The following is a 16,171-nucleotide window of genomic DNA, read 5'->3' as shown; positions in this document are numbered from 1 at the left end:
TGACTCATGCATGATCTTGTTTTGCACAGCACTAATAAACTCCTGAGCGAAAGGGATCGCAAATGGTTTGTTTTTGGTCTGAATGTGGTGCTCTCTCTCTCTCTCTCTCTCTCTCTCTCTCTCTCTCCTTCACTCTCTCTCAATCGTGGGCCTATTTTTTCAGGACCAACTTGGGACAGAGACCGAGTCTCTGTTTGTTTAAATCTTGTCTGAGATTTCACCACTCTGCCCTCACTACTCTACTGCTGTTATCACTGTACATTTCCCTGTTGTCTCTCAGTCTTCTGTGTCTCTGTCTCTTTGTCTCTCTCTCTTTCTGTCTCTCACCCCCCCCCCCCCTCCCTCTCTCTCTCTTGTTTCAATCTCATACATTTCAATTCAAAGGTGATTTATTGGCATGGGAAACATACATTTTCAAAGCCAATGCAAGTATGAGTTTATTTTTTTTACCTACAATTAAAGACTAGAATAAAGAAAATAAATGTGTAAACAGATATATCAGATACATACAGAACATTGCAATCAGATATAGAATGTAAAATGAATACAAAGATGTTTTGCTTTTGCTGTTGAAATATATATAGTATACAGATAAGTAAACATAACATACCAACAACAGCAAAAAAGTTTCAGTTTTACAAATTAAACGTTAACATTTATTTAAAGATATCTGTTTGTATGTACAGAAGGTCTACTGTATATGTACAGAGATTGGCACACTGCAGATAGCGCAGGAATACAGCAATAATTTACAGTCTTTACGGTGGTTGTATTCCATTGGATGTCCTTTTCCTGTCACAACAGCTCACAAATCTTGCTGCTGTGTGCAGATATGGAAGTTTTTTGTTATTAGTCATGTTTTCCAAATCTTTCGGGGAGTTTGTAATCTGTGCAGTATGTGTCTCTGATGTCTTGGTACAGTTGGCAGGTAGTTAGAAAGTGCAGCTCGGTTTCCACCTCATTTTGTGTGCAGTGGGAAACTGCACTGTCTTCTCTCTCTGTTTTTGTGTCTGTTCCCCACTGCAGATTACGCCGGTTCCATGCAACAAAGCATTTCCCCCCTCTGTCGCTCTCTCTTGCTATTCTTCTACCTCTCTCTCCCCCTGCAAGTTATTATACTGTAGTAAACCCAACCTAAAAAAATGTCTGTGTATCCATTTCCCGTTTTCTTTCTTTAGCTTTCTCTCCCTCCCTCTTCTTCTCTCTGCTTCTCCATCTCCAACTCCCTCTCTCACTTTTCTCCCAAACATCTTCTTTGCCTCTACCTTTCTTCCCATTTCTCTCTCATCCTTCACTCTCCCCGTCTTTTGCCTTCTCTCTCTTCCACCCCCACCCCCACACCCCTCGTCTTTTGACTCTCTCTCTCTCTCTCTCTCTCTCTCTCTGGCTCTTGCTCTCTCTCACCCCCGGTCTGACTCCAGTCTCATCTGGCCGCTTCCTCTCTCAATATCTGTGTTTTTGGCCCAAACATGGAAGAGTAATAGTGCAGTTATGGGAGAGGAGAGCTTGTGAGTGGACTATTAGCCACGAGGGGTTCAAGGTCATAAGCTGACAGCTATGTCTTGTCCAGACCACCCATGGAAAGGAAACATTATTTGGGACCACAAATGTTTTCGATTGACAGTGGTGGGAAGTAATATGTACATTTACTCAAGTACTGTACTCAAGTACAGTTTTGAAGTACTTTTACTTTACTTGAGTATTTCTCTTTCTTGATACTTTATACTTCTATTCCACTACATCTCAAATCTTTACTTTCTACTCTCTTCAGCTTCAGCTATTTTCAAAACATTTCACACATCTTTAAATATCGTGTAACAAAGTGGTGCTACATTGTGGTATTGCAACTAAAAGGTAATACTTCCACGACTGGGGATTGATGAATTAGTCATTTATTAGCAGTGTAATTACTGACGTGGAATAAATAAATATGTGCCAATTCAATCATGTTCTGCTGAGGCAAGTGTTCTGTTGCATAAGCAAAGTAGAAAGCGGGGAATATTTCTCATGACTCAGTCTCAAACTATGTTGGAATAACTTACATATTCCAGATGCAACATTGTCTCACTTGCTATTCATAGGAGAGGCCTGTTTTGGCAGCAAGATAAAAGAGATATGTTGAAAAGAACCCCCCAATTCCCCTATTCTCCTCACGTAATTTCTATCTCTTAATCCCAACATCTGTTGTGATAAGGATTTTGCAGACTGCTGAGCAAAAAGGCCATGGAGCAGCTTGAAAAATAACCGTCCATCATCAAAGTAGTCGCTTGAGACTCCACTGCCCTGGCTGGCCGATAATGTTTGAGGCACGTAACGTCTCTGGGGGGGCTTTTAGCACGACTGTGACCTGCTGTCCAAGGCTGTCTGCCTCACCACATACACTGTCTATTCATCCTGTCAGACAGAATGCACTCTCGCTGAGATTCTGGCTGCTGTGTCTCTTTTTGTAAACAGAGGAATGACTCTGGTATGTCGGAGTCTCAGACCAAGAACAACACTTAAGTAGCCCAATTTATACTTTGTCGTATGACCATGTTGCAAATGCGTTGCGTTTGTTCACTTGAAAATGTGTTATTTTCGGTGAGCAACATGGTTGTACGACAATGTATAGATGTGGCTTTGCCCTAGGCACAGACAGCTCGCGTTTATCCACTTGGCCGGCCCAAACATAATACAGTACATGACTAGGATGTTCTTTTATGCTTAATAATACCCACAGGTGTGTAAGCCTACATCTTGTTCCAGCAACTTATCCGGTCCTGTCCTGGTCTAGTCTGGTCAGGTTAGGGGCGGGGGGCTGAAACAGCTGGGGTCTTTGTCTGAGTGGGCAGGGCCTGGACCTGAGCAACAGTTGGGTGCTAATAGGTACACCCAGGCCTCATAAAAGACGGGGTCAACCGTGGAAACGTACCAGCAGGGTTGGGTTGGTTGGGTGAGTGATGGATTGCCAAGTGAATTTGAGTGGTTTACAAGCTTATAGCCAACTGTAATCTATTCAAGTTACAAGCAAATCTGCCCACAGCAGTGGTGGAAAGTAACTAAGTACATTTCCGTAAGTACTGTACTTAAAAGCACAATTTTGAGGTATTTGTATTTACTGGAGTATTTCCAATTTTCAATACTTTTACTTCTACTCCACTACATTCAGAGGCAAATGTTGTACTTTTACTCCACTACAATTATTTGAAAACTTTAGTAACTAGTTACTTTTTATTTATTTATTTATATTAGATTACAAAACATAGATTCACCACTTCAACCCTATACATTTCGGCCATCTGAAAATAGTCGATCTACAAGCTCATTATGAGCTTGTAGATCTGCTATTTTCTAAAGATTTAGATTATACATTTTATATATTTGAAAACTTGCCAAATGGGACATTCTGCATAATGAGTACTTTCTACTTTTGTACTTTAAGTATATTTTGATACTGTCAAGTTCAACTAACCCTTTTACAGTTCAGCTCCAAACCCAAGACAAGGACACAACTCAGTCTTTAACTCAATCAACTTCTTTATTTTTTCCAACTCTTTCATTGGTTTCTTTTCGTTGATTGGTCAATCAGACAGGTTGTAAACCTTAAAGACAGAAAGAAAACAAGGTTTAACAACATTGCCGTTTTACAACAAAATTAGGGTATTTTTTAAACAACTCATATCTCCAACTTAGGGTTTCAAACAATAAATGTTTCAAACATTAAATGTTTTAAACCAATAAATGTCCCAAAACAATAAATGCTCTAAAACAATAAATGCTCCAAAACAATAAATGCTCTAAAACAATAAATGCCTTAAAACAAGTTATTTAAAGTCAATTATTTTAAACATTTTAAATGAATTAAACATTTAAAATGAATAAACAATTTTAAGTCCTTTAAATGGAATAAAGACACATTTTAGCAAATAGCAGACCCACAAGCTTGTAGATCGGCTATTTTTCACTTAGCATTTTAAGCATTTTTTAAACATGGCAAATTCATGAATTCCAAAGTTTAGTAGTCTTAACTCAAATAAACCATAACATGGTAATTTCATGAATTTTCTACATTTTAAATCATAAACAGAATTTTAACCTTTTTAACTTTGTATTATTCTTTTGTATTTCATACTTTTCTTTCCAAACACAAAAAGAGGACAAAGCTACTTAATGTGTGTGCAATGCTGCAATGTGTTCCTTAATTTAAATTAGCCAGTTAAACATGAACACATTATAAGCCACATTTCAAACACATAAGCAGTATAAAAAACAAAATAATAAAACCAGTTCACCGACCATTGGCGTCTTTGGGCTGAACTTCTTGCAGAACTTGGAGTTCGTTCTCTCCTCTTTGAAGTGTGTTTGTATAACTGAGCACCTCCATTCCTTTTCAGGTGCTTCTGATCAGGTAATGAGCGGCCATTTTGCTGTTGCATTCTGGGAAATGTAGTGTGGAGCAGGGCAGTAGTAGAGCAGGGGTGTAGTTCAGTTCTGACTATACATGGGACACAGTAGAGCAGGGGTAGGCAATTGAGATAAGCCTAGGGCCAATATCACTCCCAGACATTCCATCGCGGGCCGGGCCTCCCCGCGAACATGCACGCGCGCGCAGCGCGCGTGCATGTGCGTGCACAACACGCGCCCGCGCGCAAAGCGCGCGGGCGCAAAATTTTTCGGGTCTAATTCGGGTCTAACTCGGTCTAATTCGGGTCTAATTTGGGTCTAATTCGGTTCTGTTTGACCAATATAAATCAACATTTTTTCCGGTTTAAATATCAGCACAGGCGATTTTTCTGGTGATTTTTTTTTTTCTTCTCCATTTTCCTCTAATCTAGCTATAAAATGTTATAAATCCTTTAAAATGCATCGTGTTTATGAGTGCATGATTTCAAAAGTGGGTTCAGGTTCTATGAAATAAGTATTTATAATTATTTTAACATTAATTTTTAATACTTTTTTTATAACACTTTTCAGTAAATCATTCATACTGTATCTTTACTAATATGTGACTGATGGCACCAACAATGTGAACATTAACATAATTAAACCGAATTTAAAAAATTAAATCGGGCCAGATAAAATTATCTCACGGGCCAGATATTATTTCTGGGGGGCCAATTTCGGCCCGCGGGCCGCCTATTGCCGACCCCTGCAGTAGAGGATTTGCCCTAGGCTCTCACCACTAAGTCAAAGCTCCCTTTCTGAGTCTTGACTTGACAGATACCAATACTTTTGTACTTTTACTCAAGTAAATTTTGAATTCCGGATTTTTACTTGTAACAGAGTATTTCTGCATTGCGGTATTGATACTTTTACTTAAGTAAAAAAAAATAGTACTTTTTACACCACTGCCCAACAGTAATCAGATTACAGTTACATTCATAAATGAGTAGACTATTTGTTGGATTACTCTGAGGTGTTTGAAGGACAAACAAGTTTACTTTCAACCTGGCGTCCATAACAATTTTTGTCTACAGGGTTTAAGTACTTAGAATACGACGAGTACATATTATATTACATACTGTAGGTCTATAGCTTGCTTGACAGATTCTTCACGGTGATGCTCTTGAAGGTGGAATAAAGGAGTGTTTGACCTCGTCTAATGCTTTTGTTTAGTAAATTAATCTATAAACAACTGAACATCAATGAATGGATGACGTTATTATTCATTACAATTTGATACACTTTGTTGACTTGAGCTGACTTGCATTATGTGGGATGAACGTAGAAGTATTATTCACAGCTTTTGATCTGTTGCAATTCATTTTTCAAGACAAGAAATCAAAAAGACATTTCTGAGGCCATCAAACAAAACAAAACAAAAACATTATAAAAATTGTTATGTGGCTTGGCGTTTGATGCAATGAAATTAGATTCTGTGTAATTTGTTTGACAGATGAAAGTTAAAAAAAAGTCAGTGGATATTTTGTTTGAAGTTGGAGATGAACGGCAAAAAATAGAATGCATTGTGAATCAACATTCACACAGCAGTGTGCATTTATCCTTGTCACTTCTTATACCACCCAAGTCACAATACCTCCCAGCTTGAAAGAGAAGCAGATTCCTCATTAGTCCCTTTGCATGATGTAGCCTGCAGTCTCCAACTTGAGACTGTGTTTGCATTGCATGTTGGTGGAGATGTCTACCAGTTAAGTGAACCATGTGAGCAAATGGGGCCTCTACAGTTGCCTGTATAGTGTCAGGCCTGCCTATACGTAATGATCTCGCTGTGTATATATGGCTGAAGTAAGCACTATTTTTTGACTCAATGAGATGATAGAACTGCTGAGGAATTTCTCTGCTCTGTGCCTAAACCAACCTGTCAAGACGGTCCCCTGGCTGGGGCACGTTCCTCCTATGCATCCCACCATCTCACGTGTCCTGCAGCTTTTTTTTTCTTCCAAATATGACCTGCAAATACTAGGCACCTAATCCAAACACTGCCCACCTACTGTATATGCAGATGCATCCGGAAAAACGTTGCCACAGTATTTTCAGTGTTATTAGGGTGAGGTTGGCCACAGGAAGCTTGGCAGAACACTGAGCCGTCATTAACAACAGCTTAACCTCCCTGTCTGAATTCCTCACCATAATCATACCTGCTTGTAGTGTATGTGGAGAAAGGCGTGACTTTTTGAGGGAAAGAGGTTTTAGATGAGGCATGGCCAAAAGAATGGTGCTAGGGAGTGCAGTACCACACTGTGCTTGTGTTGAGGCTATACCAGTCCAGATGTCTGCAATGCATGCCCACACAGCTGAGCAAACAGTCATCGTCTTCTCTACAGCATGACATGTTTGAAATGACATGCCAGTCTGAAAAGGAACAGTCCGGTTAGAAGGGCTTTCAGACTTCTGTAATTGGCTTGTCAGAGCAGATTAAAGGTAAATGTTTGATTTTCTCCCTCATTTAATTAATTGGCCCAGGTTGAGTGAAGTGGTTCTTGACTACACCCTTATCCATAGGGGGTCCTACAGCACAGCAGCTCTTTGCTGAGATTGTCCCCCGTCTGCAAATATTGGGGCTGACATTCCTCGACTGACTGGAATGGAGTTGACTAAAGGTGTGTGTGTGTGTGTGTGTGTGTGTGTGTGTGTGTGTGTGTGTGTGTGTGTGTGTGTGTGTGTGTGTGTGTGTGTGTGTGTGTGTGTGTGTGCGTGCGTGCGTGCGTGCGTGCGTGCGTGCGTGCGTGCGTGCGTGCGTGCGTGCGTGCGTGCGTGCACATGCGCATGTATGTGCGTGTACTTGCGTGTGTGTTTGTGTGTATATGTGATGTGATATTCCAGACACTTTAAATAACATCGACAATCTATTCTGGCATGGATGTAGGCCTACATTGACAGGGTCCAGGGTAAACCATTTTGATTACTCCTAATCTTCCCAGTTCACTTTCTCAGGGGGGGCCTCTTGTATGCCCAACATCTACGTATAATGTCCTAACAGTGCATTCATTGTCTCCAGCTCGGCTCTGTTTTTCAATTCATTCTTTTTCCAACAACTTTGGTCTACTTGTAATTCTGTCTTGTACTTTTTTTGGGGTGCATACACTGTACACAGCTTGGGTATTTTTCAAGTCACTCTTTCACCCCAAAACACACTTGAAACTATCTAGTCACTAGACAAGACTCTAGTGCTTGATGCAAACACCAATCTCTTCCACCTGAAAATGGTGGAAGACAACCCCCAGTGGTTACTAATGAACCAGTGATGCAATGCAATCTGGGACAGGAAGTTAGTCTTCTACTAGCTACACTGCATTTATCACCACTATACACTTTACAAGCGCAGAGGCAGAAAAGTACCCCATTCATTCCTGCACTGGCTGTTTTAGTAGATATGACATGACGACAGCATAAGATCTGTCAGGCTGTGTCTTCACAGAGGCCTGTCAGCAAACATGACACTAGCTGTCTGCGTCAAAGGCCTGTTTGCCTCCAAGGCCAGGAGCTGACATGAGGCACAGTGCACAATCTATACATCGTTGCTGTCGGGCAGAAACCTCTTATCTCCATATTTTAACTTTTTTTCGTAAATGAATGCCCTACTTGATCATTCTACAGCATCACACAAAAGTAAGAAAAATAGCAGATCTACAAGCTTGACGTGTTTTGAGCTTGTAGATCTGCTATTTTTGGTATTTTAAATTTGAATCCTGAAAAGTAAGAGTTTTGGACATATGAGGTTTCCACCCGACAGAGAGGACATGCACTTAGAGCAATGCCCCCATTCAAAAGGTTTGGGAGAGAGAAATGCCCGTTCAGAGTTTGAAATGGCTTTTCTGTTACAGCCTGAAGTTAGGGACCTGAAAGCAATTGAGAGGATCTGTGCTGGTCCTTTCTAAAAAACAAATGCAGAGACCATTAGTGATTGTGTTCTGTTAAATTTTATTTTATTTCGTCAATGCTTTAGCATAATTAACAATTTTACATGACTGTTTTAGATCAATATTTTGCATTCATTCCAGGATTAAAATACACACACGTACACACACGCACACACACAAACACACACGCACACGCACACGCACACGCACACGCACACGCACACGCACACACACACACACACACACACACACACACACACACACACACACACACACACATACTACAAGAATTTTGAGAATATAACAAGCACAGATTCAGTCGCAGATTCAGTGAAAGACATTGATGTTCATAAATTAGTCATTTGATGATTAATTTGCCAGCAGATGCAGGCAGCATCGAGGTAAAACGTTAAAATTCCACAATGGACTAAAATGACCAAATTGCCACAAATGAATGACGTACCTATAACATCAACATCAAAAACATCTGAAAAGCAAAACATTCAAACAAAGGAAAACATTGATCACAAAAACAGTACTTCATTCAGTTGCCAAGGACATAGTTCAAAACCATCCCTCTGCAATGGATCATGGCATATCAGTAAAAGTAAATTGAATCACTATCTGACGTGTGCCTCTAGGTAGAATTATATGATTTAATTTATTAACAGAATTTACATATATATTCAGAGCAATGCATGTGACCCAATAACTTTTTCAATGTGGCACAAAATTACAAAGTTGTAACATACGTTAAGTGACTCCAATATCTGATTCTGTAAGACTCTCGCTGTATACACTTGAAGAGCTGCTTTGTGAAAAGTACCTCAGAGAATTACAGGAAATTCAATTGAAGGATTCAGCCCCTGTAAGCAGAAAGAGAGTGATGAACAAAGAGCAGCCTGTACTAAATATGCAGTACTCATGCATAATGACATAATAAATATGTCTATGTCTATTCTTTAAAGGTTGCTCTGAATATCAATATTAATATCTACTACTACCACTACTACTACTACTACTACTAACACAACTACAACAACAACGACAACAACAACACTTCATTTGTAAAGCATTTAAGATACTCAAAGACAACACCAGAAATTATTGTACCTTGTTACTCTGCAGTTGCGTGTCTGCACATAGCTTCCCGTGTACATGATGTCACACCTTACTACATTGTTGGAGAAGTCTGACTCTTGGACGTGGGAATTGGGATTGACAGTGACCTAAAATAGACATAAAAATGACCTGATCAGCAATGCAGACAGTTCAATAAAACAGTGTTCCATGTTAAAATAAATAACTATTTTAATAAAAGAATATGGCAAATACCTTTAAGATGTAATTTCCTGCAGGTACATCAGTGATATCGATCCACTGACAGTCAATGTTAGCAGCATAGGTGTCATGACATCCTGGGCTTAACCCCTGTATAATAATGAAACACAAAACACATGGTATGTTTTATTATGGAAGCAGATTGAATTAGCATGTATTTAAAGGCATTTTTCAAACACTTCCTGTCTGGCTTTCAACTTCTTTCGCCTTAGCACTTCTCAGCCATGAATGAACACTCCAGAGACACAGGATTATCTGTTACAACCGTCGTCTGGGAGCTGTTACTTTCACCCTTGCTCTCGCTCCACTGTTATGTTGTCATGCTGGTAAGCTGCAAAATGTTAGTTTATTTTCTACAGCGTTGCACGACAACTTGCGATGTCACCTAAAATGCCCTTGCTGGGTCAGCTTAAAGATGTTTACCTGTTATTATCATAGTAATTTACCTGTGTATGTGCTGAGCAGGCATAGCGTCGCCTGAAACCAGGATCACAGCCCGTGTCCTCAAGGCAGAAGCTGGCTTTGTGCCCCTCTGCTACCTTACGGCCCGTAGTAACATCCAGGAGGTCATAGTTGCTGAAGGCGTCCATGCTGTGGTAATGCCTGAGTGTGGATGATTGTAGGGTGGGGGGTTGGTGAGAGGATGAGGATTTCTGGCATCATGGTTTGTTGTTGGCAAACATCCAAATACAAGTGATAGAATAGAATCAATTCTTTCTTGAGGCATGGTTTTAGGGGGCCAAGAATGTCCTTGTATCCTTGCCAGGATCTTAGCAAGGAATTACTTTTCAGCGCTGTGACTTGTTATGGCATCATTACCAGAGATGAGAGGTTTGCTAAATCATAACAATCTTTTTTTCATTGTTTCATGATGAGATACATTCAGAAATCGAGTTCTTTGTCATATAGGATGCATACTCACTGGTGACAGCTGTGCCATTCCCACTGATGTCTCGGCTTGAGGGGGAGGAAGTCTGTCGTGCCTTGGTTCTTTACTTTCTGTGGGAACCGCAGGAGGACTCTGAAGTCGATGTCTCGTACAGTGGATCTGTATGCGGACCTTGGAGGGGATCACAGGGGGAAATGGGCAGAAGATGTGTTGGAAAGTTGCTGTTGGCTTAACTCCTCGGCCTGGGTTTCTCTAAAGCAACATGTTGAGCACAGAGATTTTGTTCCATTGTGCTAAAACACTTTTGGGAAAACCCTAATCCAGTCCGTTTATGTTTTGGCGGAACATCATGCTGGATTGTCATGGTTCCATAATATGATCAAACAGTCACTAGATCAGACTTTATCCTAACACAATCAAAAGTCATCCTAACCCAATCAAAATATATAATTGTCTACATGTCTCTACAGAGTAGAGTCCAGTTCAGCATCAAGCTGAACACTATAGGGAGAGTGTTAGCTTGAAAATCAGTTATTTTCGGCACCGTTGTACAATGTTATAAATTAATAAATGAATAAAGCTTCAGGCATCTCAGAGATTTTTTTCCTGAGAAGCCTGATGCTGAATTAGCTAAAGAGTTAAACACATTCTACTCTAGGTTTCATATCTTTTAATGCTAAGCTTTCTAATTTTAGAAATGTGGCTTGCAGGCTGTAAGATTAAAATTGATGAGGTGATTGTGTGTAAACCACTTAAAGCCCTGTTTCAAACTTTATCATATGATTATGTCACGTGGCGAAAATAGCCGATCTGCAAGCTCACAATGTGTCGCATTGTGATGCGTTGTGAGCTTGTAGATCTGATATTTTAGCTATTTTTAAGAATTTTTAAAAAGTTATACCAATAATGACATGCTCAGAATAGGGGTGCCAGGGTCAAATTATTAAAGAGAGGAAAGGCCCTGGTCCTGATGTGATGATATAGGGGAATATTATGTGTTTTTTCTAGCATGGAAAGAATATATTGTGGAACTAGTGACAAATTATCGCCATGTTGCCCTTATGTCAAATCAATATTTTGTAATTTAAAGAATTATGGACATGACAATGATGAAAATGTTTGATCATTTTATTGAGTCTGTAATTTCTTTTTCTATGACTTTGGCAGACTTAGAAATAGGAACGAAATGGAAATGATTGTCAAGCTGTGCTGTAAGATCACTTGTGCTACCCATAACAACCATCAGAAGCACCTATGACGTGAGGGTCATCTCAACATCCTTTACATGTTGATCAGTTCCAGGTGCTTCCATCTGGGCGGATGTTCCGCAAGGGCCGACAATTTCCGCAAAGAAAATATGCACACACCTGGCAGATGACCCCCAACGCACAGGGCCCCCACTGCTATTGGCCGACCGTCGGCTGAGTGACTCATATTACCTGGAAAGACAGTTCTCCTCCGCAGCACAGCGTAGTGCGTACATCTGCATCCGCTGGATGTAAGCACCTGCTTGGATTGCGTAGGGGTCAGGGACAAGATCTGGCAATCCTGGAGGAAAAGAAGAAAAGAGACCATCTTTGATGTCTACTGTTGGTCAAAAGTCAGAGTTGTTATGGTCAGACACACTCCAAATAATGCACCACATTAGAACAAATGATCCTGAGTGAAAATAAAGGAGCGGCTGTAACTAGACTAGTGTTTGTGTCTGTTGGCAAAATTCGAAATCTTTTACATTCTTGAACTGTCATCCTGGCATCAATGGCCCAAAATAATCCCTATTTTTTCCTCTCAGTGTTCCCAATAATGCTTGGCTTTAGAATATCTTTGAAAGCTTGTTGAGTTACAACGTCAGGTTTGCAGACATGGATTAAACTTAATGCTGGCCTGTCTGTTTTTTTGTAACAGAGAACTAGACTCCGAGGCTGCTTTTCCAGTTGAGACATCCAGGCCCAGAACAATCATGTTCGTCTGACACCACACAGTATCTATTGCCATCTCCGCTTTAACTGTTCCAACACATTCCAAGTGGATAAAGGTAAAGTTCTCACCATTCTGGAAATATCTCGTTCCATATCCAGTGCCAGGTGGACGGCGGGTGCGAGGAGCTGCTGGTCTCCCTCGGGATGAGGGATACATGTTGTAGAGAACAGAATTCCTGTGGTTTTTCAATGGGTTCCGGGGGTCGTCATTAGCCATGTCCTCGCCGTTAACAACGGCTGCTTCGTTTGATGCATCCTCGCCGTGCACAGGAAAGGGAGCCGGAGCAGCAGCATCGTGGTACTCCGGGTTTGGAGGATGGGGTTGCCTGGAGAGCGACAGTGCCTCTGGTAACGGATGGTGCTCCGCGCCTGCAGGTGGGGCTGTCACGATTATGACATTTTACGTGACGATTAATTGTCGCTCAAATAATTGCGATTAACGATTTAATTGTGTTTCTGTCGTTGAACAATATTGGAACATTATGAATAATATTCTAGGCTTGTAAACAAAAAGGTGCACAGGGCAGATATGACAAATGACACAATGAATTACTTTATACTTAAAAATAAACATTAAAGGTAGGGTAAGTGATATTTGTTGTTGTTGTTTGTTTTGGTTCAAGTACTATATTCTGATAGTAACCATTGCTGCAGAGCGTTTGTTCGGTCACAGCGGTCTCTTCAGCTCTTTAGTAAACAGAATATAGTATATTTTCAGGTAGGTGACAACATTTAAGCCAATCAGGTGAGAGCACTGAAAATGCATTTTCTGTTTAATAAAGAGTTGGAGAGACATGGGAGACACTGAACAAACACTCTATAGCAATGAGTAGGCTACTATCAGAATATAGAGCTATTTAACACTTATTTTAACCAAAGTAAATCACTTACCCTACCTTTAATAGTGGAAATAGCCAATCTACACGTTTTGAGCTTGTAGATCTGCTATTTCCACTATTTTTTTAATTTTCTTTTGAAAAAAAAAAAGTACATTTTTAACATGGAAATGATTATGACGATTATGCAAAAAAGAGTAGCGATGATCTCAAATAATTGCTAGTAGGCACAATGTAGGCCTAATAATTGTGACAGGCCTACCTGCTGGTTCATTACTTCTGTACTGTTGTGCAGTTGCATCCTGGGTTAGAACGCCTCTCCGTGTGATATCAGTCGAAATCCCCTGCGCCGAGGCGTTGATTCCGCGGGTATATTCTGGGACATGGCGCCGTGCGCCAGGGTAACCACCAGCAGCAACCTGTCGGTATGAAGGGACCTCGGGTGACTGCCTGGCCCCTGGATCGCGACCGTTAGCAGGTACATACTGTCTGCCATTGTGTCCAAGTGGTACAAATCCCGGATCCACGCCTAGATGCCTCGACTCCGGTTGTCCGGTTCTTCTTAGTGCCGTGCCACCGTGCGCTCTGGTGCCATCTCGCCTCGTACCGCTCACGTAAACCCTGGACTGGCTTCTGGAGCGGGTCGGCGCGTGGTATTCCGACCCGGTGCTCATCAAACTGTACACCTGACCGTTGTTCTCCCACTGGATCCGCTGCCGCCAAGGGCCAGAGGCGCGCGGAGACTGCTGCCCGGTGACGATCTGGACCAGTCCCTGATGTAGAAGGTAGAGCATAATCGACCACTTCGCCATGATGGTCGCAAAACTTCTTAAAGTCTCCCTAAATCACAGATTAGATTATCCAGTTTTATCACGTGTTGCACGGATTGATTGATTGTTTTTTGATTGATTGAAGAAGAAAAAAAAGTCTTCAATCCCGAAGTCACAGATTATCCAGTTTTATTATCACGTGTTGCACGGAGAGGATGCTGTGGAAGTGGACTGCAGCAGCGGTGCAAAGCAAGCGTGATGCGCTCCTCTCGGTTCCAGTGTGTGTGCGCGGCAGGCAGAGCATGTCAGTTGTTCTCAGGAGGGCTGACACTCTGGACAGGAGAGAGGGGTTGGGTTTTCCTGGTCATTTATCACATTGGGGCCGTTTACTTAGAAAGAGAGGACTTAACCCATTCCTCCCCGTGTTAAATTCACGCACACATACATTTAAGGGCCTACTACTGAGCCGAACGGGTGTCAACTGAGGTAATCTTAATGTCATTGCTAATCGTGTTATTTCTTGTGAGTAATTTGCGCTTCATTGGTACACACTTAAGCCCAAATAAATGTTATTCATTGGAAAGTGAATTTTAATTTCTCAACAATCTATGGACATTACACTCTCTGAACATTCAAACATTAAAATTGCTGGCCTATAGGACTATTTTTTTTAAACCAGCCTACTGTAATACTGATTATATTTAGCCTCGAACAAAATATGACTGATTCACTCAGCAAATTCAGCAAAACGTAGCCTAATTAACTCTACTTGACTCCTAGCTAAATGCGTTCCTGGCTGCCTGGCTGCCACATTGAAAACAATTTTGTAATGGTGAGTAAAACAGTGCTGAGTTTGCTCCTGTTTATACCATTACAGCCAATGTCATTACTTAATCAATATTCGAAATAAATACACTTTTGTGTGTCAAAAACAAAACTCACAACAAAAAGCAAAACCAGATGCATGAGCCTATCGCATCAAAAACTGGTAGAGAATATAAACTTCAACCACTAGGCGGCAGCATTCATCTACAGACTGCTATTCACGACTGGGATTTGATACACTGTCCAAGTAGTTGTGCTGTATCCACATAATATCCTAATAAAATGTAATTGTTTTCTCATTATTCAATTCAAAATTAAGAAAATGACTATTCCACCGCACAACAGGATGCTGGTTGTCAGATATTGGATTGGACTTTTCAACATCAAGTCTGACTTCAAGGCCAAGCATGCATGGCAACAGCTATTTTGTAGAGTTGTGAAACCCTTGCATTTAACCTTTCAAAACTGAGTCTGACTTGAAGCCCACATATGCCATGACATAATAATGTCACAGCCGCCCCCCCCCTAAAAAAATAAAAACTTGTACAAAAAAAAGAACAGTAGGAAGCAACTGTAGCTACCACTAGAGGGTGAAACCTTTCTGTGGTGGAGTGAAAAGAGACCCATGCTGGCTGGTTAGGTTACCTATAGCTTATGGCAAAAGCCAGTAACATCTTGTCTTTTTGGACAAACAAATAGATGTTTTATGACAGAGAGTGAGACGTTTCACAACTCTACAAATATATTACTATATCATTGTGCTATGATGATACACACCTTCAAGTCACACAGAGTAGATTTTTGAAAGGTTAGGATGTATGGCAAAAATTATGATTTCATCAACTTTGCTTCATGTGCACAAATGTCTACCGCGACTACCGATATGTTTAAAAACTCTACCAATACTAGGCCTATAAATATCAATCCCCTGTTGCCAACTTGCCATGGTGAACAACAAGGACTAGCCTATATGATATAATTAAATATATTTTTCACAGAATCAAAAAATGTTTTGGTCATGATTCACCAGGAGCCTGGATGGCTTGGTTCCAGGCTTAAACTAATTAATATAAATATTTTCGGAAAACTCTATGGGGAAAATGAATGGTAAATGAATGGGCTTTCGATTTGTGGAACCACAACATGGCCGCCACTGCTATGCCCATCAACTTAAACATTTGCTTTCGATAAAGTCATACGGCTATAATGTGAGACAATTATGAGCTGTCCA

The 16,171-nt window shown here is 40.7% G+C and overlaps 1 protein-coding gene across 2 annotated transcripts; it reads right to left on the bottom strand.

Moving 5' to 3' along the window:
* Positions 1 to 8,416: 8,416 nt before the first annotated feature.
* Positions 8,417 to 14,468, bottom strand: LOC311045397 (protein-lysine 6-oxidase-like). 2 transcript variants are annotated; one of them, XM_084057240.1, is made up of 8 exons: positions 13,608 to 14,468; positions 12,579 to 12,878; positions 11,970 to 12,078; positions 10,564 to 10,701; positions 10,088 to 10,244; positions 9,636 to 9,731; positions 9,414 to 9,529; positions 8,417 to 9,166 (listed from the first exon to the last, which is right to left on the bottom strand). In XM_084057240.1, exons 1-8 carry the CDS (start codon positions 14,155 to 14,157, stop codon positions 9,160 to 9,162), a joined length of 1,473 nt encoding a protein of 490 aa, XP_083913366.1. In that variant the 5' UTR covers positions 14,158 to 14,468; the 3' UTR covers positions 8,417 to 9,159. The 2 variants fall into 2 exon arrangements, with proteins under 2 accessions (XP_083913366.1, XP_083913365.1); XM_084057239.1 differs by having other exon boundaries at positions 8,418 to 9,166; positions 12,579 to 12,890.
* Positions 14,469 to 16,171: the final 1,703 nt, after the last annotated feature.

This window comes from Gymnoscopelus microlampas (genome assembly GCF_963454915.1).
Source record: "Gymnoscopelus microlampas genome assembly, chromosome: 5".
In the NCBI taxonomy this organism is placed as follows: domain Eukaryota; kingdom Metazoa; phylum Chordata; class Actinopteri; order Myctophiformes; family Myctophidae; genus Gymnoscopelus; species Gymnoscopelus microlampas.
Note: the sequence above shows the minus strand (reverse complement) of the source record. Positions and strands in the feature narration are given on the sequence as shown.